Source organism: Dasypus novemcinctus, chromosome 13 (assembly GCF_030445035.2).
Source record: "Dasypus novemcinctus isolate mDasNov1 chromosome 13, mDasNov1.1.hap2, whole genome shotgun sequence".
Lineage (NCBI taxonomy): Eukaryota > Metazoa > Chordata > Mammalia > Cingulata > Dasypodidae > Dasypus > Dasypus novemcinctus.
Window position 1 is genome coordinate 45,666,159 of NC_080685.1, and position 23,790 is coordinate 45,689,948.

The following is a 23,790-nucleotide window of genomic DNA, read 5'->3' on the forward strand; positions in this document are numbered from 1 at the left end:
ACCAATCAAAATTCCAACAGTCTACTTTATAGAAATAGAAAAGGCAATCACCAAATTCATTTGGAAGGGACAGTGCACCCATATAGCCAAAGCTTTCTAAAAAGAAGAGCCATGTGGGAGGACTTTCACTGCCTGATGTTAAAACATATTACAAAACTACAGTGGTCAAAACAGCATAGTAGTGGTATTAAGAAAGAGAATCAATCAGTGGAATCAAATTGAGAGTCCAAAAATAAACCCTCACCTCTACAACCAGCTGGTTTTCAACAAGCCTGCCAATGCCAGGTTAATGGGACAAAACAGTCTCTTAAACAAATGGTGCTGGGAGACCTCGCTATCTATAAACAAAGGAATGAAAGAGGACCCCTATCTCACTCCCTGTACATGAATCAACTCAAAATGGATGAAAGACCTAAATGTAAAAGCTAGGACCACAGAACTACTAGAATAAAATGTACGGAAACATCTTAAAGACTTGTGGTAGGTGGTGGTCTCTTGGACCTTACAACTAAAGCATGAGCAACAAAAGAAAAAAATAAGTAAATATCACCTCCTCAAAATTAAATATTTTTGCACCTCAAAAGACTTTGTCAAAAGAGTGAAAAGATAGCCAACTCAATGGGAGAAAATATTTGGAAATCACATATCTGATAAGGGTTTATTATTCATGATATACAGGGAGATGCTACAACTCAACAATAAAAAGACAAATGACCTGATTAAAAAATGTGCAAAAGACTTGTATAGACATTAGTCCAAAGAAGAAATACAAATGGTGAAAAAACACATGAAAAAATGTTCATCGGTAGCGATTAGGGAAATGCAAATCAATATTACAATGAAAAAAATTAAAAATTAAAAATTAAAAAAACAAACAAAAAAATAAATAAAACAAAAAAAGATAAAATAAAACCTACAATGAGATATCATTTCACACTTATTAGAAGGGCCACTATTAATAAGACAGAGAACTACAAGTACTGGAAAGATTGTGGAGGGATAGGGACACTTATTCACTGTTGGTGGGAATGTAGAATGGTACAACCACTGTAGAGGACTGTTTGGTGGTTCCTAAGGAAATTGAATATAGACTTGTCATGTGACCTGGCAATACCACTACTAGGGATATACCCAGAAGAACTGAGAGCAGTGACACAAACAGACATCTGCACACCGACATTCATGATGGCATTATTCATGGTTGCCTAAAGGTGGAAACAACCCAGTTGTCCATCAACCAATAAATGGATAAGCAAATTGTGGGTATACATGATGGAATATTATGCAGCTGTAAGAAGAAACGAAGTCATAAAGCATATGACAACGTGGATGAACCTGGAGGACATTATGTTGAGTGAAGCGACACAAAAGGACAAATACTATATGACTGCACTACTTGGGACTAAATATATTGTGTAATCCCATAGAGTTAATAACTTGAATATGGGTCACTAGAAAATAGAATGAAGTTAGAGAATAGAAAAGCTGAGAGTTAACTTGATAAAAAGAATGTTTGTTAATTTTTGGAAATGAATAGAAAAGGTGAAAGCTCAACATGATGTCTGTAACTAGCAGTACTATTAGGTGGGTATGAAAGGGGTTTAAAGGGAAAGTCTAAGGTCATGTATATTACTAAAAGGAAAGATAAAAAATGTAACATGGAACTGTATAGCCTAGTAAAATCACCTGTAAAATATGAAGATGGGTGAATTTGCATCTATAAGACTGTTTTTCTTTGAAATTGAACAAATACATATTAGCACTACAAAATGTTATCAGACCAAAAAAAGCACACATTATACCAAATGAAAGAAATCAGACAAAAAGTACTACATATTGTATGATTCCATTGATATAAAATGTAAATACAAATCAATTTATATAGATGGAATTAGATTAGTGGTTATGTAGGGCTGGAGAAGGATAGAAGAATTGAGAGGTGACTGCTAAGGGTGTGGAGTTTTACTTTTTGGAATAACGAAATTGTTCTAAAATTTTTTGTGGTATGAATGCACAACATTGTGATTATACTAAAAACCATTGATTATACACTTTGGATAGATTGTATGGTATATGAATATATCTCAATAAAACTGGTTAATAAAGAAGTAATTGTGCAAGAACAGCCAGAAATAGCAGTTATGTACAGCAGAGGAAGCAGAGAGGAATCAAGGGGTGAAGAATCTTCTTGTTTGTTTGATTTTTATTTTTATTATTGTTATTTTAAATCAACAGTGTGTGTTACATTCATTATAATCTGACTATTAAGTCCAACCACTACTACATATTTATATTTAACCTTATAAAACATTTGCAAAATGGTTTTTTTTTTAAAGATTTATTTATTTATTACTCTCCCCTTTCCCCCCACCCAGGTTGTCTGTTCTCTGCGTCTATTTGCTGCGTCTTCTTTGTCCACTTCTGTTGTTTTCAGCGGCACGGGAAGCTGTGTTTCTTTTTGTTGCGTCATCTTGTGTCAGCTCTCCGTGTGTGCGGCACCATTCCTGGGCAGGCTGAAGTTTCTTTTGCGCTGGGTGGCTCTCCTTACGGGGCGCACTCCTTGCGCATGGGGCTCCCCTATGCGGGGGACACCCCTGCGTGGCACGGCACTCCTTGCGTGCATCAGCACTGCACATGGGCCAGCTCCACACAGGTCAAGGAGGCCTAGGGTTTGAACCATGGACCTCCCATGTGGTTGACGGACGCCCTATCCACTGGCCAAGTCCGCCACTCTATTATTATTTTTTTAAAGATTTATTATTATTTTTCACAATTTCTCTCCCCTTCCCCCGTCCCCTGTTGTCTGCTCTCTGTGTCCATTCACTGCGTGTCCTTCTGTTTCTGCCTGCATTCTTGTCAGAGGCACCAGGAATCTGTGTCTCTTTTTGTTGCATCATCCTGCTGCTCTCCATGTGTGTGGTGCCACTCCTGGGTGGGCTGTACTTTTTTTACTTAAAAAGAATGAGCATTCTACTGCTGTTGGGTATTCTGTAAATATCATTAGGCCAAGTTCCTTGATGTTTTTTTGTTTTGTTTTAAAGATTTATTATTTATTTATTTCTTTCCCCTTCCCCCGTACCTGGGTTGTCTGTTCTCTGCGTCTATTTGCTGCATCTTCTTTGCCGGCTTGTATTCTTGTCAGCGGCACAGGGAATCTGTTCCTCTTTTTGTTGTGTTATCTTCTGCACCAGCTCTCTGTATATGTGGCGCTACTCTTGGGCTGTGCCTTTTTTTTTTTTTTTTTTGCCCTGGGTTGCTCTCCTTATGGGGCACACTCCTTGTGCATGGGGCTCCCCTATGCAGGGGACACCCCTGTGTGGCACAGCACTCCTTGCACGCATCAGCACTGTGCTTGGGCCAGTTCACCACATGGGTCAGGAGGCCCTGGGTTTGAACCCTGGACCTCCCATATGGTAAGTGGACACTCCATCAGTTGAACCAAATCTGCTTCCTTATTATTATTGAAATAATGAAAATGCTCTAATGATGACTGAGGTGATAAATATGCAATAATATGACTATACTATATACCATTGATTGTACACTTTGGATGAATTGTATGCTTTATTAATATGTATCAATATAATTGATTTGTTTAAAAAAAATGTTAAAAATGTTTGCCCTGAGAACTACTGAGGGTGTGTAATAGGTCATGAGATTGTTGTGGTTTTTTGCTTTTAAAGATTTATTTCATTTCTTTCTCCCCACTCCCTCATTGTTTGCATTTGCCGTGTCTGGTCATTGTGTACTTGTTTTCCTTTTAGAAGGCACCAGGAATTGAACCCTGAACCTCCCATATGGGAGGGAGGCACCTAATCGCTTGAGCCATCTCTACTCCTGAGTTTGTTGTTTTTATGATAAAACCTTTAGGAAAAAACTTTTGAGTCTTTATTTGGAGTTTGTCTACTTGATAGCCTTTTAAAGAGGTGAAGAGTTCTGATAAGGGAAATAATCGGGAATATACCTGGTTCAGCTAGAGGTATTGATGGAAGGACACCAGAGACATCCTGTCATATACACTCTAGAGCTGAACTCCCAAGGTATTTTGGAGAATCCAAAAATAGCTGAAATTGTTTTTCTTAGATGACCTTAAACAGTGCCCTCTCAAGGCCAGCTACTCAGACTGGCCTCTCTGCTAACTGGCAGATGATTTTATCTTCCAAAATGAAACAACAGTCCACCTTCCCCCCTCCCCAATATAAAATAGGGCCTTCTGATCCCAGTTAATCTGGAATATTCTTGTCTCCTCTCCCTCTCCTTTCTCTTTTAGCTGATCCTCTCCTATTGATGCTTTTGTGGCTTCTTTGACTCTAGGTTGGAATTCTTCACTAAGCTTTCCTTAATTTGGGTGATGCATCTTCTTTAGCTCATCCCTGCCTTCCCTTCTTAATCTGTTTTTTTTTTTCTAGCACTCCACTCCTAGGAGTCTTCTCATACTCCCAAGGCTACTCTTGGGAAGAACTTGAAATGGCTCCAGTCTGGCTTTTTTCTCTTTCCATGAGAAATCCACACCCAACCTTTCCGCCACAGACTCTGGGAGAGCAGGTTGATCTCAGTGCAGCAACGGGCCACTGTAGCCTTCTTAGGCCTCAGTCTTCTGTATCCTCTGATTTTAAGGAAGACATCTATATTAGTCAGGGTTTTCTAGGAAACAGAATTAACAGGAGATACATGTCAATAGTATACAATTTTATGAGTCTCTCACGTGACTGTGGGGATGCACAAGTCCAGGTTCCGCAGGCAGGCTGCAACCAGGGGCTCTGATGAAAGTCCAGTGAAGGTTCTTGACAAGTTCTGGGAGACGGTGGCTGTCCAAAGATGAACTGGGAAATTCTTGCTCAATGCTGGAATCACTTCCCCTTTTAAGGCATTCAACTGATTGGATAAAGCATCACTCATTGCTGATGGCAATCTCCCTGATTGATGTAATTGTAATCAGCTATGTATGATTTACCACTGCAGTAAAGTCAATGGTGACTAAAGTCCATAAATGCCCTTGCATTACAGTTAGCCAGTGCTTGCTTTACCAAACAACGGGCACAATTTTCTGGTCGATTGACACATTAGTCCAACCATCACAACATCTTACTAGGTTTGAAATGATGAAGGGAGCAAGCAACTTGGGGAGGGCACATAATAACTCATCAGTTCACTCCAAAGGAATCTTTTCACAAATCCTGGCTCTCTCCACACTCTCCATTTTTATATCTTAGATATGGATGAAGGATCCAAGATTAAAATTGACTTTCAACTATGAACTTTGTAAATTCTGTATATTCACCTATTACCTCACTCTGGTTTGCAGTCTCAGTTGTATCTTGGTGCCTTGGTAGAAATTTCAGTCACATCATGTTACATACATACTACTTTTATAATAATGATTTTTAAAAGATGTTTCCAGTTTGTGAAAAATATAATACATTAGGGAAGAAGTAATAAATACTGAACACTAGATTCAGCTACATGTACATTTCCCAGACATCATCTTCCCTGTGCCACTGGACTGTGCTGCTGAAGTCTCATCATTCTTGTGCCCAAGGCTTCAAGGGACTTAAGAACCTCATAGTCCAGATTCTAGGGCTCTGAGCCTAAAGCCTGATCTCTCTCTCTCTCTCTCTCTGAAGAACTAGGAATTGAACCTAGCATCTCGTACATGGGAAGCAGGCACTCAACCACTGAGCTACATCCACTCCCCTGATTTTTCTTTTTTAAACAGGGAGATTGGCCACTGTATTTGTGTCCTCTCAATGATATGCTTGCTTGAACCATAGTGTAAAGCCACTACATTCTTCTTGATGAAATTAGAGCAAGTGAAAGAAAATAGAAAGGGAATCACCTTCCTCACTCTTGGATTCACTCCTAACTCTGTGTCTATGAGCTTCTCCTAATCTCCTCTGCACTTTGGTAAACTTAGATGTAATGGACAGAGCATGCACCCTGGAATTGGACTGACCTGGGAGTGAATAAATTCTGTCACTAGTTCTTTGATGTTAGGTAAATTACGTAATCTGCGGAACCTCAACCTTCTCATTTTTAAGTCCACTTTGGAGGACTGATATGAGGATCAAAGGAGAATGCATGTGAAATAGGGACAGAATGAAACGAAATATCCATTTTGTACCCTACCATGGGATAGGCACTTTACATATATTTCATCCTGATTTTAAATATCCTTATGATATAGGAGTCCCCTTCTTGTAGTCTGTGTTCCCACTAGGTTTAGCCAGAATCATTGAAGTCTTATGGCTAAGGCAGGCAACCCATTAGATGCTTCCTCTCCACCCACGAATGTGCCCTGGAATTGGTGTTGCTGCTTTAAGTCTGACATCCATCACTCCTGGAGTGATTGAGTCCTTGGATTCTCACACCCCTGTAAGCCTCTGCTGTGCTTTTCTAGGTCACATAACTGGTTTGTGTTACAGGATTGTAAGTTTCTATTCTTGCTTCTCAGGTGGTCTTGAATCCCTGCCCTGAACCTAAGTCCTCTTTTCCAGAGCCCTGAACTTGCTTACTCTGGTTAATTCCCTCTCACTCATATCCTTTTTCTGCTAGAACCCTGTTTCAAACTAGACCAAACAAAAAAAGAGAAACCCAACAACATTCCTATCTGCCCAGAGACGATACTTCCTGGAGGATCTTTATCATGTCAACCCCCCTTACCCCACCTTCTTTAGGTTCCATCCAATTGCCTAATTTAAGATGAGGTTTGTTTTATCCTTCTAGACATTTTATTTTGAACTCTGATCACGCTCCATTTGCGAAGTCCCCCATTTCCAAGTCCTCCTTGACAGTCTCACATGAGATTGGTTCTGCTAGACTCAGCTACTTGTACATTCCCTACTGCTTCCCTGCCTCGCTGGCCCATGCTACTGAAGTCTCATCATTCTTTGTGCCCAAACCCTCAGAGACTTGAAACATTCATGGTCCAGACTCTCTATCTAGATCATAGTCTCCAGATTCCCCAAATGAAGATTATGAATTAGGAAAAGAGGTGCATTTACTTGGAATTCCACGATTATTAGCCATCTTCTTAATGATATCCAGGTCCAAATTGTTGAGTCGAATGTCCACTGTGAAGTGGTGATAGGGAATGAAGTCCCCACTTCTGCAGTGGTCGCATCTGTGAGCATTTTCTTCTAAAAAGCGGGCACATTTCAAGTGCATGTCTTTCTTCTGGTCCTTGAGCCACAGCTCATAGGCTGTTTTCTGCATCATAGGCATGCAGAAGCGAATGATGTGGCACTCAATCACCTCACTTTCCAGTTCTCGAAGCTCTTCCTCCTCACCGTGAGCTAGAGAGAACAGAAAGGGTTTTCCAGCCAGACAACGGGCAACAAATCTTACTACTTAACATAGATCAGTTCTTTGCTGTAGATGTGCCTTTAACTAAGGGGAAATATGGGTCACCTCCAGGCTCCACTTACCCATCACTTCACTGGGTTTCAGAGACAGGGAGCGGTAATGCACCTCAAATGAGGCTGGGTGTTCTTGCATGGCCATCCGGAGCTCCTTGCCATTCCGGAAGCAATCAAAGACATTGGATTCCACTAGGGCTGCCAGAGCCTTAATCATCATCTTCATATTCCAGCAAGGGAGAATCTCAAACAACAACTCTGTAGTGAAGATCTGGCCAATAATGGCAGCACATCTCACCAACATCTGGTGGGAAAGACTCATGCTGTCCAGCTGAACAAGAGAGATTTCTGCAGAAGGAAAATCATGAAAGGGAACTAGTCATCAGTCTGTATCAAACACTTTCTAGAGATGGGCAATTGTCCTACTCTGCAGTTCTTGGTCACAGAAACCCAGCCAAGCAAAGTCAAAAGAGGTATTTATTTAGTACCTACTTTGCAGGTAACACTTGTTCAGGGGGTACAAAATATGTATAAAAATATGCATGGTACAGTAGCCATGGAAAATAAGATCAATATCAAGGTATTCTGATTTTATGTTAAAGTGTGTCAAATATGTTTGAGGAGAGGTCACTGTGGGCCAAAGTAGTTGGGAGGAGAAGGACTGTCTAATTCTGTGTCACTTTTCTATATTGCCTTCAATTGGTCATTATCTTCTTCCCCTGCTACTCTTTCTTTCGGCACCTCCTGGCAAATAGGCTCTTCTCTATCCATTGCTCCAGAGAATCATTTATTTTTATTAATGCTTTATTATCTCTATGGCCATGACCAAGTGTCAGGGAGTTCCTTTCTCTATTCAACTTCTTGTCTAAGCCCAAGTATCATAGGCAAGGTCATGTGGCTTCTTGAACTTTTTGACCTGGCTCTTCTGCCATTATGTCACACTCATCAGGTACAAAATTTGAACTTCGCAACTTGCCTACAGAATACTGTGAAAGCTAGCCTAGTACAATTTCCCATTTTAGTAGACACCTATTTAGTAGAATAAAACATCAATGATACTCTTTTGATGATGAGATCTGTAGGTGTCTCTAGGCCCTCCTTCAAAACATTTAAAACTCTTCCTAAATGGCATAGCAGACTAGCACTGAATGCATACTAGATCAATGACTTGAAAATCATTTTGCTTTAAAAGAATACTACATTTGTGGTGGTTTGAAACTGTATGTACCCCCAAAAAGGAATGTTCAAAGTTAATCCATTCCAGTGGGTATAGACCCATTGTAAGTAGGATTTGTTGATGAGGTTAATTCAGTTAAGTTAATGAGGTGACCCACCTCATTCAGGATAGGTCTTAATCCTCTTACTGGAGTCCTTTATAAGAGAATGAAATTCAGACAAAGAGAGAGAAAGCCATGGAAGCACGAAGTTGGAAGCAATGAAACCTGGGAGAGAAGGAAGAAACCAGCAGAAGCCGCCATGCGGCTTTCCATATGGCAGAATACCCAAGGATCACTCACAGCCAGACTTCAGGAAGAAAGCATCAACTTGATGATACAGTGATTTGGATATTCTCATGGCCTCAAAACTATAAGCTTGTAAGGTACAAAATTCCCATGGTTAAAGTCAGCTCATTTTATGGTATCTGGTTTCAGCAGTCTAGCAAACTAAAACAACATTCTTGATATAAATTCCCTTTTTTGTCATTTATTTTTTATAAAAGTATGTGGCAGAAAAAGTTTTAATATTACATTTTCTCCCTCATCATTTGGCTTCTGTTTAATTGAAATTTTACTGCGCCACATTCTTTTATGCAGGTGAATAAACCTTTGTTCAAATTAGACTTTAGAATATGCACAGGGAAAGGTGGTACCTAATTAGAAATAGAAAAACCATGCCTACCATGGAGACGTCCCACTGCCTGGAGCAATTTTTTTTTTTAAAGAGCCTTTTACTATCTTTTTTTTTTCATTTTTAAAAATGTATAGCCATCCCAGAGAAAGCAAAAGAGGAATCTAGGTACTGGAAAATGAATACCAGGTTAAAATTTCTTTACCTTTTAATGATGGTGGGGGTGACAAATTTTTCAACCTGACACCACCAACAAGTCTACAGACTTCTGCATTTCCCTCTTCTTTATCAAGCGCATATATATTTAATTCCTTTCTTGGCTTAGTGAAATTCCCTATAGGAAAATAATAGGGGAGAAAATTTGAGTCATTATCCTGTCTTAGAAAGTTTTATTTTCCAATAATCTTCAAGACAGCTCTCATGGGAGAAGGAGTAGGCAGAGAACGTGTATTGACTCATCAAACATTCTGGTGTACCTTGTTTGGAGTAAAACTCACTGAAAAAATATTATGTCTCCAAAAAAGATTAGCAATGATTATTGAAAGTCTTCCAGAATACAGAGTTAATAAAAACTTTGATTCATAGTTGTGACAGTTTGAAGTTTTTCTATGAATCCCCAAAAGAGAAAGATTATGCTTTTTAACTAATTCAGTCCTGTGTGTGAGAGACCCCCCCTTTCATTCATTCATTTATTTGATTGTTTGTTTGTTTATTTATTTTTAGGGCAGGAAGTAAAGGGTTTATTAAGAAACAAGGAAGTGAGGAAAGTACATGGTTCAAGGCATGGACTGCAGGTGTACTGCAGGGTGAGTTGTGCATGGGGGGACCCAGGTCAGGCCTTTTTAAAGTCTTTCCGCCTCCCCCTTCGTAATGTTGGGAGGGGACCCCAGCTATTTGCTGTTCTGATTGCTTGCCCCACCTGTCAGTTTCTCAGGAGCCAATGGTGAGGCCTTTTGAGGGTATCCCGGGCTTTCCCTTGATCCTGAATGAGATTCTTGTTCCAAATAAGATTGAGAGATCTTTTGGATTGGACTATGTCAGTCAGGCGTGACACAGGTTGAGTCTCCGCCCTCTTACTGGAGCTGATAGAAACAAAGACAGAGAGAGACACAAACACAGGACAAAAAGGAAGCTGCTGTATTTGATCCTGCTATGTGTGAGAGGGAATTCCCACATTTGCCTACAGCTACAAAAAGGCAGAGAAGTCCTGAGAGACTGAGAGAGGAGGCCCAGAAAAAGACAAGTCCTATGCCTGGTTGCCCATGGCTGAGCTCCAGGTGAGGGTAGATTCTGGAGGGGAACGCAGAGACCTTGGCAGAGATTGGTAGCCATCTTGCTTCATTCACACGGTAGGAGCCTGAGAAAGCTTCTCTGCTGATGCCTTGATTTGGACACTTTACAGCCTCAGAACTGTAAATGTTTACCCCAGATAAATACCCTTTATAAAAGCCAACACATTTCTGGTGCTTTGCATTGGCAGCACTTTGGCAAACTAAGAAAATAGTCATATAATCAGGATGTATCTTTTACAAGTTGTAGGGGTTTGGAATTGTATAAACCTCCAGAAAATCATGTTCTTAAAGCTAATCAATTCCTGTGGGTATAAACCTATTCTAAGTTGGACATCTTGATGAGCTTACTTCAGTTAAAGTGTGGCCCAGGTTAGGTCTTTTTTTTTTTCTTTCTTCATTTTAACTTTATCTTTAAAGAAGTTTTAAACTACCAAAAAATTACATTGACAATATAGAGGACTCCCATATACTCCATCACCTCCCCCTCTCACATTTTCCCTTAATAATAACATTTTATATTAGTATGGTACTTTTGTTACAATTGATGAACAAATATTGAAGCATTGCTACTAACCATGGTCTATGGTTTACATTATGGTTTACACTTTGCACCATACAGTTTTATAGGTTTTGAGAAGCTGTATAATGGTCTGTGTCCATCATTGCAATATCATGCAAAACAATTCCAATGCCCCCCAAAATGCCCCATGTTCCAACTATTCTTCTTTCCCCTCAGAACCTCGAGTAACCACTGTCTTTATATCAATGCTACAAGTTCTTCCATTACTGCAATAATAATAAGCCTGCTTTGGTCCATATTTACATTTCCCCCTTAAGTTTGTTCATTCCTCAATCTTGATGACTTTGGGATTGTGATGCCCACTCTGCCTCTGATTGAGACAGGGCTGTATTAGTCAGTCAGAGGGGTGCTGATGCACAATACCAGAAATCTGTTGGCTTTTATAAAGGGTATTCATTTGGAGTAGAAGCTTAAAGCTACCAGGCCATAAAGCATAAGTTACTTCCCTCGCCAAAGTCTGTTGCCATGTGTTAGAGCGAGATGGCTGCCAACATTCAGCCTTCCTCTTCCTCTTAAGGCTCCGTGGTCCCAGCTTCTTCCAATATCAGCTGTAAGCCATCAGGCTCTCTAGGCTTTGTCTCTCTTCCCAGGGCTCAATTTTCTCCAGATGCAGCCTTGTTTCTCACCATGAGGTCAGTTGTAGACTATCAGGTGAATGGCTCATCTCTCTTCCTGGGGCCTCTGCCATGTCTGTGGAGCTGTCTCTATTCCTCTGTGTTCTTCTCCTGTGTGTTTACTTCCTGGGCTCCAGCTCCAAACTTCAACCTCCCTTCTCTGTGGTGCAATTTCTCTGTGAGTCCCCACCCACCAAAGGGGCGGGGATGCAATGTCTTATTGATATGGCCCAATCAAAGCCTTAATCATATTTAATCAAGTAAAAGTAGGGAAACGGACTTGGCCCAGTGGTTAGGGCATCCGTCTACCACATGGGAGGTCCGTGGTTCAAACCCCGGGCCTCCTTGACTCGTGTGGAGCTGGCCCGTGCACAAGTGCTGATGTGCGCAAGGAGTGCCGTGCCATGTAGGGGAGCCCCACGCGCAAGGAGTGCGCCCCGTAAGGAGAGCCGCCCAGCGCGAAGGAAGATGCAGCCTGCCCAGGAATGGCGCCGCCCACACTTCCCGTGCCACTGACGACAACAGAAGCGACAAAAGAAACAAGATGCAGCAAATAAACAGACAACGGGGGCGGGGGGGAATTAAATAAATAAATAAATCTTAAAAAAAAAATCAAGTAAAAGTGAAACTTCTGAATCCAATATAATCTAATATGCCCAGAGGGACAGACCAGTTTACAAATACAATCCAATATCTATTTTTGGAATTCATAAGCAATATCAAACTGCCACAGAGTCTTAGATGTTATGAGGCAGATGGAAGGAACTGTCTTACTTGCAGTTGTAGATATTCCACTGTTGGGGATGGGCATTGTCCATCATCAACATTTTGTTAATTGTCCTAGGTGAGTAAAGTGAACTGGAGAGTAGGTGTTGGCTGCAACTCTACTGAGATTCAGGACTCAACAGGCATATGAACAGACCAAAGATGTAAGTCTCTGGGACATATGGGTATAGTATTACTATAGGTTCAAATAAAAGAAGTAGAAGAATCATGAGTGGGGAAATTATAATGAGTCTGTTACATTGGGGAAATAGGTTAATATATATTCCAAGGTAAGGCCCACTGATGGGGTGCTGATTTCATGGGCTTGTCTGCCCTGCCTATTGTGTCCAGATGTCGCTAGAGCCCTCAGGAGCACCCATTTGAAGCTTTGTTTACTATGGCAGTTAGTGAGATCTTTCTGAGAGGTACATAAGCGTAACCTCTGGAATGACCCCCTGACTCACTTTGAACTCTCTTAGTGGTAAAACTTTTTAATTGAATATTTCCCCTTTTGGTCAAGGTCTTTTTCCAACTGCATTGCTAGATGACAATTTATAATAATCCCTCAGTGCCAGGCACAATGGGTCTTAATCCTCTTACTGGATTCCTTTGTATAGTGGGTAAATAGAGACAGAGAGAGGGAGAGAGAAAGCCACAGAAACAAGAAGCTGAAAGCAACAAAACTCAGAAGACAAGGGAGAAACCAGCAGACACTGCCGTGTGCCTTGCCATTGTGGCAGAGGAGTCAAGGATTGCTGGCAGCTATTCTTCAGGAAGGAAGCATCACCTTGATGATGCCTTGATTTGGGCATTTTTCTCAGCCTAATAAATTCCCATTGTTAAAACCAGCCCATTTCATGTTATCTGCTTTCAGCAGTCCAGGAAATGAAAACATACACCCTCACTCAGCTACAAATGCTTTCTGTACTCTAATTAGGACATGGCTATCATCAAGAAAGAGAGATTAAGGTTGGTGAGGTTGGAATAGTAAACCTGCCTAGTAATTCTGTCTCCTAGTACTCCAAAATGCAGTATTTATTTACCCTCTTGTTTTTCAGCTAACACTTGGTAACTGCAAGGCACTGTGAGAGGTGATGTGGAAATACGAAGGCAAGCACAACCAAGTTCCTGGCACACAAAAAGCTAGACTGCCAGGTAGTTAATGAGTGTCATGTGTGTGGACACAAAGAGTAAATGTCAGAGAGTTCTTATTAACACTGTACATATTTAAGGACTTTTTATGCATCACATCCTGTGAAGGTTATAGACATGAATAAGGCATCCTCCCAGTGATACAGCCTGTGCATAAATTCAAAATTGTTTCCAAGTGTACCTAGTCCCTAAAAGTCCAAATAAGTAATACAGGCCCTACAGTCTTTGGATGTTCAGAAAGGATGTAAGAGTGAAGGTGTACTGAAGGTTGCATCCAGACGGAATGTGGAAGATATGCTAAATCCAAGCTGGGGAAGATATGCTAAATCCAAGCTGGCTTGGAATGTGGGGAATATGCCACTCACCTGGAGGAAATAACCTATTGATACTCAGATCAAACACTGAAGAAACTAACCAAAGGTCCGTTTGCATACCATCACCCTTTGTCTCCCTAATCTTAAACTCTGTATAAAAGGGATTGAAAAATGCTATTCGGGGCTTGGTTATTATTAGGACAAGAGTCCGCCGAGTCCGGCCAGTCGAAATAAACCAACTTCCTTCTCAGAGTTCTCGTGTCCTGGCCTTCAATACTGTGCACACCCCACTTCTCTACAACATTTTGGAGGCTCGTCCGGGATTGCACTGAGAAGGTCAGAGGTGGCAACAGTTGTTTGCCCCTCCTGGACGTCTCCGAGGAAGCTGGAAGGGCCAGGTGAAACCCAGCCCTGGGCATCCCTGGACACCTCATTTGAGTCCAGAAAGAGGTTGCGGTCTTTGCTGGAGCCCTTCCGGATGAACCGGAGGCACCGGCAGGTTTGAGAGACCCTGAGAACGAAGCAAGGAGCTCTGCACGTGGGACTGGTAAGACCTCCGGGGGCATAGTGCAGGAAAAGCCTAATTCTAAAATTAGGAGGGAGCCTGATCAACTTTCAAAGGGGAGGCCCTAGTACTCCTGAGAATATAAGAGGAAGCCGTCTCCTCTCCAGGTCCGAGGAAAGGAAAGGGGGGTGGTTGTGTGCGTGTGCTTGTGGCGACTGAGTGAGACACAGAAAATCACTTCTGTGGGGCGAGTGCTGGGTCCTGAGCCGTGGTTCTGTGGCGACCTCATACTATCAAGGGCGGTCTGGGGGGATCCCTGCAAAGGGACCCTCTTCCGTATCGGGGGCTTATACCGATCCACTAAGGTTAAGAGGCACCAAAAGCTCCCGCAAGGGACGCAGCCGGAGACGGACGAAGCGTAAGGCTTGAGTGACTGTTGTGCACCATCAGCACAGGGTGGAAATGGGAAACACACACAGTAAAATCCTGTTAGGTTGTATGCTGAAAAACTTCCCTCATGCATTCCGTGAAGATGTGTACGGCATAAGGTTTCAGCCAGGAAAGCTTAGGATGCTTTGTGAATTAAAATGGCCAACTTTCGGCGTGGGCTGGCCCCAGGAGGGTACTTTGGATCTCCGGATCATCCGTAAAGTCCACAATGCAGTAACCGGAAACCCAGGGCATCCAGACCAATTCCCCTACATTGATGCTTGGGACTATGCTATGAGCCAAAACCCACCTTGGTTAGAGAAGTGCATGACTAAGGAAACTAGAATTTGCTTAATACAGAAACCGAGGAGTGCCGTCCCAGGGACCAGACCAAACAATCACCGTGCAAAGGGCCCAGAGAAAGTGCGCCCCAAATCCAGTGCCGATCCACCCATTTTAGAAGGGCCATATGAACATGAATTTCCGCTACCTTATGCAATGGCTCCTGCCCTGGCAGTACGAAGGAATGAAAATGAGCTAGTCTCCCTAAGCAGTGCCCCGTTGTTGTCATCCATGTGGGGAAGTGCGACGCCCACACCATCCCCGCCACTGCTTTTATTGCCATCAGAGAGGGCACCACCTATACTATCCCCACAGTTGCCTTTATCGCCATCTGCACCTGAGAGCCCTACGCCATCCCCACAGCAGCTTTTACTGTCTCCTCAGCGGTCTTAGGTAACTTTCGCAATGGTAAATGCAGACCAGCTGCTTTTACAGCCGGTTGCTCCTGGCAACGCCGCTGCAGCACTACCGGTCAGTCAGGAAGGAGATCCTGAGAGGCGGCAGCTCAAACCACAGGGAGCCCCGGGGGCAGAGGGAGCAGAGAGAAGGGCTGCCTTCCAGCTACCTCTCCGTGAAGCCGGACCCCAATCTTTTACAATGCAAATAGCCAGGTTGGGGGGGGGGGGAACCAGACTTTCATCTATCAGCCCTTTACAACAACGGATCTCTTGAACTGGAAAAGCCACACCCCACAATGGCCTCAGGCCATGACAGACCTTTTCCAGTCCATCATACAGATCCACAAACCCACCTGGGCTGATTGTAAACAACTTATGATGGCTTTATTGAACTTTGAAGAGAGAATGCGCGTCACACAGGGACCTCTAACCTGGCTTAGAGAGCACTCACCTGAGGGAACTTTGGACAGTGATCAATATGCCCACCTGCAGTTCCCAGAGGAGGACCCCTTGTAGGATCTGAATAGCGCCGTCAGGCTCAACCGACTGGAAACGTTTCATAGTTGAAAGATTCAAGGCAGGGAGCCACAAGGCAGTGAATATGGCAAAGACCAGTCAAATTCTACAGGCTCTGGATTAGAGTCCTGCTCAATTCTATGAGAGACTGTGCGAAGCGTTTTGTGTATACACGCCCTTTAACCCAGACGCTCCAGACGCTCCAGAGAGCCAAACAATGGTCAATGCAGCCTTTGTTGCCCAATCACAGACTGACATCCGAAGAAAGCTGCAGAAGTTGGATGGGTTTGCTGGAATGAATATCTCTCAGCTCATGGAAGTAGATGTAGAGACAATAAGGGAAGAAAATAGAAAAATGGAAAAAAAAAGGCAGATCTTCTGGCAGCGGCAATCGTGGAAAAATCCATTCCTGTGTCAAGGAAAGTAACCTGGCAAGCCCCAGCCCCAAGGAGAGGGAAAGGCCCACGTCTAGGGCAAAATCAGTGTGCATACTGCAAAGAGGATGGGCATTGGAAGCAAGAGTGTCCCAGCTGGCCACTTGACCTGGCCTCTGCAACCAAAACATTACCCAGGAAAGCCAGTGGGGCATCACAACCCAAACGCTGGGTCTGAAAAGGTTCAGCAAAAACCCCGCAGATCAGACCATTGGGCTGGCAGGAATGGAGGACTCTGATAGAGATTATTAGGACAGACGGGGCTCCTATTCTCTCGGCACTGTGGAGCCTATGGTCGGAGTCCAAATTGGGGGCCACACCATACATATGATGGTTTACACTGGGGCTCAACATTTTGTAATCACCAAGCCAGTTCAGTCTCTATCAAAAAGATAAGCCACTATAGTAGGGGCAACTGGCAAAAGTGCCCAATGGCCCTTCCTTCAAGCCAGGACCTGCAACATTGGGGGAAAGGAGGTCACTCACGAATTCCTTTATCTTCCAGAGTGCCCAGTCCCCCTCCTGGGTCGAGACCTGCTGTCTAAACTGCAGACTCAAATTACCTTTGATGCCACAGGGCAATCCACACTGACACTGGGGCCACAGGACCCTCCAAAAATAGCGCCAACCCTTCCTCTGCAGGAGGAATGGAGACTGTTTTGCCTCAGTGAGACTGGCCAATCCATGGCCATGCAGCTCCCCTTTGAAGATGAGCCTGAGGTATAGGGAGAGGGTAACCCAATGGGGATGGCACATGACATTCCTCCAATTATTATTGAAATAAAGCCTACAGCCAGTCCAGTAAGCATAAGGCAATATCCAGTTCCACGTGAAGCGCAAGAAAAGGTCCAGCTACATGTTCAGAGATTACTGAATGAGGGCACATTGAGGCCGTGCCAGTCTCCGTGGAACACCCTACTCTTCCCAGTTAAAAAGGCTGATGGAGATTACTGCCCAGTCCAGGATTTAAGAGCGGTTAATTTGGCAGTAATAACCCTTCATTCTGCAGTTTCTAATCCTTATACACTTCTCAGCTTAATACCCGCATCGGCAATCTACTTTTCATGCCTAGATCTTAAGGATGCCTTCTTCTGCATTCGGGTAGCACCCCGGAGCCAGCCGATTTTTGCCTTCACATGGGAAAATCCAAACTCAGGTGAAAAGCAGCAACTGACACGGATGCGATTGCCTCAAGGATTTAAAAATGCACCCACTATTTTTGGACAAGCCCTGGCCAGTGATCTCAAATCCTTTCAAGCAGGAAGCCATAACTGTTTTCTCCTCCAATATGTAGATGATGTCATTCTCAGAAGTCCCACGTACCAAGACTGCGCTGGTGGAACCCGTGCTCTTTTAAAGCATCTACAGCAAAAAGGCTATTGGGTGTCTAAGAAAAAAGCCTAAATCTGCCTACCTCAGGTCAAATATCTAGGTTATAAAATAATGCAGGGGTGCCGTGAATTGGGACTTGAAAGAAAGAAAGCGATCTGTAGTCTTCCTGAGCCCAATACCCACCAGAAGCTGCAAGAGCTCCTTTGGGCAGCTGGATTCTGCCGCAATTGGATCCCCAATTTTGGAGTCCTCACGCGACCTTTATATGAAGCCACAAAGAGGGGAGATCATGATCCCCTGCTCTGGGAAAGCCCACAGAAAAATGCTTTCACTGCTCTCAAACAAGCTCTAATGGAAGCACCAAGCCTCGGACTTCCAGACCTCACTAAGCTGTTCTACCTCTATGTTCACAACCACCAAAACATCGCAGTAGGAGTACTCATTCAATACCTCGGTTCCTGGCAAAGACCTGTAGCGTATCTATCCAAACAACTGGACACTGGAACCCAGGGATGGCCCTCATGTTTGCAAGCCATAGCAGCTGCAGCCATGCTTACAGTAGAAGCTATAAAATTAACTCTTGGACAGCCTATAATTGTTCGGGTTCCGCAAGCAGTAATCACAATCTTAGAAGCCAAAGGAACACATTGGCTTACTAACAGCCACCTGGTTAAATATCAAACCCTATTATGTGAAAATCCATCCATCTAACTGGAACTTGTAAAAACCCTAAATCCAGCCACCCTGCTACCCATGGAGCCAGGGGTTCCAGTCCGTAACTGCCTGGAAACATTGCGAGAAGTATATTCCAGCCGGCCAGACCTACAAGACCAGCCACTGGCAAATCCTGACATGGAGTTCTTCACAGATGGAAGTAGCTTTATGCAGAGCAGCAATTGGTGAGCGGGATATGCTGTAGTAACATCTGAAACCACAGTAGAGGCACAACACCTCCCAGATAACACATCAGCACAGAAAGCTGCTTTGCCCTCACCCGAGCCCTGCAACTTGCAGCTGGAGCCAAAGTTAACATCTACACAGACTCCAAATACGCCTTTCTTACCCTATACGTGCATGGAGCCTTATACAAACAAAAGGGACTCATTAACTCAGGAGGGAAGAGCATTAAATACGGCACACAGATTCTGGAGCTACTAGAAGCAGTTTGGGAGCCTGTCAAAGTGTCTGTAATGCACTGCAAGGGACACCAGACAAGCCACAGCCCCATCGCCCAGGGAAATCGGAGGGCAGACGCTGAAGCAAAAAGAGTAGCGTGGGAGGGATCCCTATCTGAAAACCTGGCCGCTGCTCTCATTCCTCAACCTCTTAATTATCAGAACCTCCAGTATACACTGCCTGCTCTTGTCCCACAGCCTCTGAGTCACCAAGAGCCACAATATACTCAAGCCGAGAGAGAATGGATACTCTCTGAGGGCGGGACACAAGGAGAAAATGGATGGTGGACATTGACTGATCACAGAATAGTTGTGCCACAAATATTAGCAGCAACTGTAGTTCAAGACTACCATGAGAACACACACTTGGGAAAAACCCATCTTAAGGAAGTATTAGAAAGATTCTTCTACATCGCAAGGCTAGTCGCTATCACCCATGCCGTATGCCAGCGGTGTGTGACATGTGCAAAGAATAACCCTCACTAGGGGCCCACAGGAGCCCCAGGGGTCCAGAGAATTGGCAGTATGCCTCTTGAAGACCTAGTAGTTGATTTTACTGAAATGCCACCATCCAGAGGCTATAAATATCTCCTAGTCCTTGTTTGCACGTTTTCTGGCTGGGTGGAAGCCTTTCCCACTTGAACAGAAAAGGCTGAAGAAGTAGCTAAAGTTCTCCTCAGGGAAATCATTCCTCGCTATGGACTACCCATCTCGATTGGTTCTAACAATGGACCTGCCTTCGTCTCCGAAATCACTCAAAAGATTGCAAAGGCACTGCGCATCCAATGGAAACTGCACACCGCTTACCATCCTCAGAGCTCAGGAAAGGTAGAGCGAATGAACTGTACAATAAAGACTTATTGCCAAGATTTGCCAAGAAACTGGGCTAACATGGGTGCAAGTACTTCCAAGTGCTCTCCTACAAGTTAGAGCCAGCCCGAGCCAAAAACTAAGCCTAACCCCTTATGAAATCCTCTTTGGGAGGCCTCCTCCCTTAATCAGAAATATAGAAGGAGATCTCAGAGAAAGAGGAAACATCAATAGCTCAGCAGATGATCAGCTTAGGAAAAACCCTACATAGCCTGCATCACTGGGTCCAAGAAAGGGCCCCCATTAGCTTAAGCAGCTCTGTACACCAGTACAAGCCAGGAGATGCAGTTTGGGTCAAGGACTGGAAGTCAGCTCCACTAACCCCTCAATGGCGAGGACCCTATCTTATCATTTTATCCACCCCCACTGCAGTTAAAGTAGCTGAAATCACCATAGCCGAGTCAAGCGAGCTGCCCCAGAGTCCTGGACCTGTATTCCAGATACCCACAGCTCAACCAACCTCATCTTGCAAAAAAGGGGAACACCGAGCTCTGCTCCAGTCACACCCCGGAAGCTGACTGGTCCACGCACGGCTGAAGACTGAGGACAGAACACCGAGCCCTGCTCCAGTCACACCCTGGAAGCTGATTGGTCTACGCACAGCCAAAAATTAGGAATCTGGTTTAATCCTTTACAATGCCCCTTCGGCTATTTTTCCTACTTCTAGCCCTAACCCTCCCCTGGTCCCAGGTCGACACCACAGAGTGTGAGCCATGTATTCAAAAGGTGTGTACAGGGGCCCATGTCAACACCACATTAATATATCATAGTCATTACACCTGCAAGGGCCAGGTAACCACCTGTCAGTTTCAGGGAATCTCCTACAGTGTCCGTAACGCATTTGGCCAAATAACCTGCTCTGACCCTAGACCCTCAACAGTCTCCCGTAAATGGGAAATAAGAGTGCTTGATCAAAATGGAGAGCTACTTTCCTCCACCCCAGTCACTAGCCAGAACAATTGAGTGCCCCTCCTATTTGACGCATGTCAAGTTATAGACTCCGGGATACCATGGAACACAGATTGTGGAGGGCTCAGCTGGGAGCAGACATATACTCACAACAATAAGTATATGTGCGCTCCAGAAATAAAAAGTGCAGCCCAAGGCGGCGGGGGGGGGGGGGGGGGGAGTGCTTTTGGTGCAAATACATAGGTGCATACTACTGCCCCTACTGATCTTGTGTCACCTGGGCCACCTGGAACACAGACACAGCTAAACAAACGGCTATCCTCACCAAGGGTGTGGCTCTGGCTAACTGTCCACGTGGTCAATGTAACCCCTTAAACCTCACCATCCTTAAACCTGAGTCCTGGCAGACTCAGGGAGTCCAAATGGGCCTCTGCATTGATGATAAAGGAATAGACCCAGGAGACTACATCTGGGTTGGGTATCGGGAATACCCACTCACAAATAAAGCCCATTCTGTGTTCCACTCCTTCTATGAAGAAATGGAAAAGCCCTTTTCTATCCCACAAGCAGCAAGAAACCTCTTTATAAGCCTGGCTGAAGTGGTAGGGGCAGCCTTAAATGTCTCCTCATGCTAGGTATGTGGAGGTATTAATATGGGAGACCAATGGCCCTGGGAAACCAGGGAATATGATTACAGCCAACCATATAATGCAACTGACCTCCCAGCTGTCCCCCGAGATAGTATGTGGCCCTTGCAAACTTCTGTCATAGGAAAATATTGTGCTTCAAGGGCCTGCCTAAGCTCTTCTATAGCTGTTGGAAACCTAACATGTACCAGGGGAAAATTCCAAAATTATACCACCAATACAACAGAATCTTGGGGAACATGGAACGAATCTGACCTCGTTCTCATAAATCGTACTTTCCCCAAATTAATCACAGTGTGGAACTCCACCACAAAGGGCCCCTTTACTGCCCCAAATGGTTTGTACTGGATTTGTGGGAAGGTTGCTTTCCAAGAATTTCTGCGAAACTGGTGTGGAACTTGTATGCTTGGTACAATAAAACCCTCCTTCTTCCTCATTCCCTTAACAGAAGGGAAAGAGCTAAGCCAGCCAGTTTATCAAAACATAAGAGAAAAAGGGCTGTCACTACCTGGGGAGGTGAAGAATGGCCCCCTGAGTGTATAATCCAATACTATGGGCCAGCAACTTGGGCAGAGGATGGCATGTGGGGTTATCGAACCCCTATCCATATGCTAAACCGAATCATCTGCCTACAAGCTGTGGTAGAGATAATAACTAATGAAACTGCCCATGCACTAAACTTACTAGCCCAAGAGCAAACTAAATTCAGAAATGCTATCTATCAAAACCGTCTTGCCCTAGACTATCTCTTGGCAGCTGAAGGGGAAGTTTGTGGAAAGTTCAATCTCTTTAACTGCTGCCTTGAATTAGATAACACTGGAAAGGTTATTGATGAAATTACAAGCAAAATAGTAAAAATTGCTCATGTCCCAGTGCAAACCTGGAATGGTTGGAATTTAAATAATCCCTTTGGAAGCTGGCAGTCAATAGTAAACAATTTCAAGCTTCTACTGGGAATAATTGCCTTCTTTATAGGAGCATGCACCGTCCTTCCATGCCTCCTCCCTTTCACCATAAACAGAATGCCCACCCTAATAAATGGTATAGTAAAAAGGCAAACAGCTGCCCATCTCATGGCTCTATATACATAACAGTTAGTCCAGAGGGACTCAGACAGTAGTGATGCCGAAGCTTAATAACTTAAGCTTGGCCTCGAAGGGGGGAATATGATATAGCCTGTGCATAAATTCAAAATTGTTTCCAAGTGTACGTAGTCCCTAAAAGTCCAAATAAGTAATATAGGCCCTACAGTCCTCGAATTTTCAGAAAGGATGTAAGACTGAAGGTGTATTGAAGGTTGCATCCAGATGGAATGTGAAAGATATGCTAAATCCAAGCTGTGGAAGATATGCTAAATCCAAGCTGGCTTGGAATGTGGGGAATATGCAACTCACCTGGAGGAAATAATCTATTGATACTCAGATCAAATACTGAAGAAACTAACCAAAGGTCTGTTTGCATACCATCACCCTTTGTCTCCCTAATCTTAAACCTTTGTATAAAAGGGACTGAAAAATGCTATTCGGGGCTCGGTTATTATTAGGACAAGAGTCTGCCGAGTCCGGCTGGTCGAAATAAACCAACTTCCTTCTCAGAGTTCTTGTGTCCTGGCCTTCAATACCGTGCACACCCCACTTCTCTACAACACCAGGACTCAAAGAACTTGAAATCTATGGAGACAGATATTTAAGGAACTAATCATAATACCAGGGAGAATGATTTGAGAGCTAAAGGGAAAAGAGTAACATGTTGTGGTAAGAGAGAGAAAGAACAATTAATTCAGACTTGGTGAATTCAGACAGGCTTCATGGAATACGAAGTATTTTGATTGAACAATGAAGGATGAAGTAGAGAATGGAGGGGAGGTCAGCACAATGGCACTGAAGCCCCAAGGCAATAAGGAGTTAGGGGAATGTGGGTAGACCAGTGTGGCTAGTGTGTGGAATGCTGGAGTGCTAATATAGAAGATGCATTTGGGGAGATAGTCTGGAAGCAAACCTTGGAAGGCATTTAACATCACACTATGGAATTTGTACTACATTCCATAGGCAGTGGGGAGCTCTCACAAGTTCCTGAAAAGGGATAGTAGTAATCGAGATCTAACCAGTTTTTTCTAGGAAGATAACAGTGGAAGCAGCAGAGAGGAGAAGGAAGATATAATAGGAGAGGGAAGATTACGCAAGAATCTGTAACAAGGGGGTATAAAAAAATGATGGCAGGTAGGACTAGGTAAGTAGTTTTGCAAGAAGAATGCAAATATACTCAAGATGTTGAGGAAATAGGGGTTTGGGCAAAATAGTGATCGAGGTGAGA

The 23,790-nt window shown here is 43.7% G+C and overlaps 1 protein-coding gene across 1 annotated transcript in view; it reads right to left on the reverse strand.

Annotated features, from left to right (window-relative positions):
* ADCY10 (adenylate cyclase 10) overlaps positions 1-23,790 on the reverse strand; it is a 120,276-nt gene that overhangs the window by 33,726 nt on the left and 62,760 nt on the right. The window contains exons 17-19 of the mRNA XM_012527624.4: positions 9,409-9,537; positions 7,425-7,703; positions 7,002-7,292 (exon numbers count right to left, since the gene is read on the reverse strand). Of these exons, the coding sequence (XP_012383078.2) occupies positions 7,002-7,292; positions 7,425-7,703; positions 9,409-9,537 (699 nt within the window). The remainder of the gene's footprint in view (positions 1-7,001; positions 7,293-7,424; positions 7,704-9,408; positions 9,538-23,790) is intronic.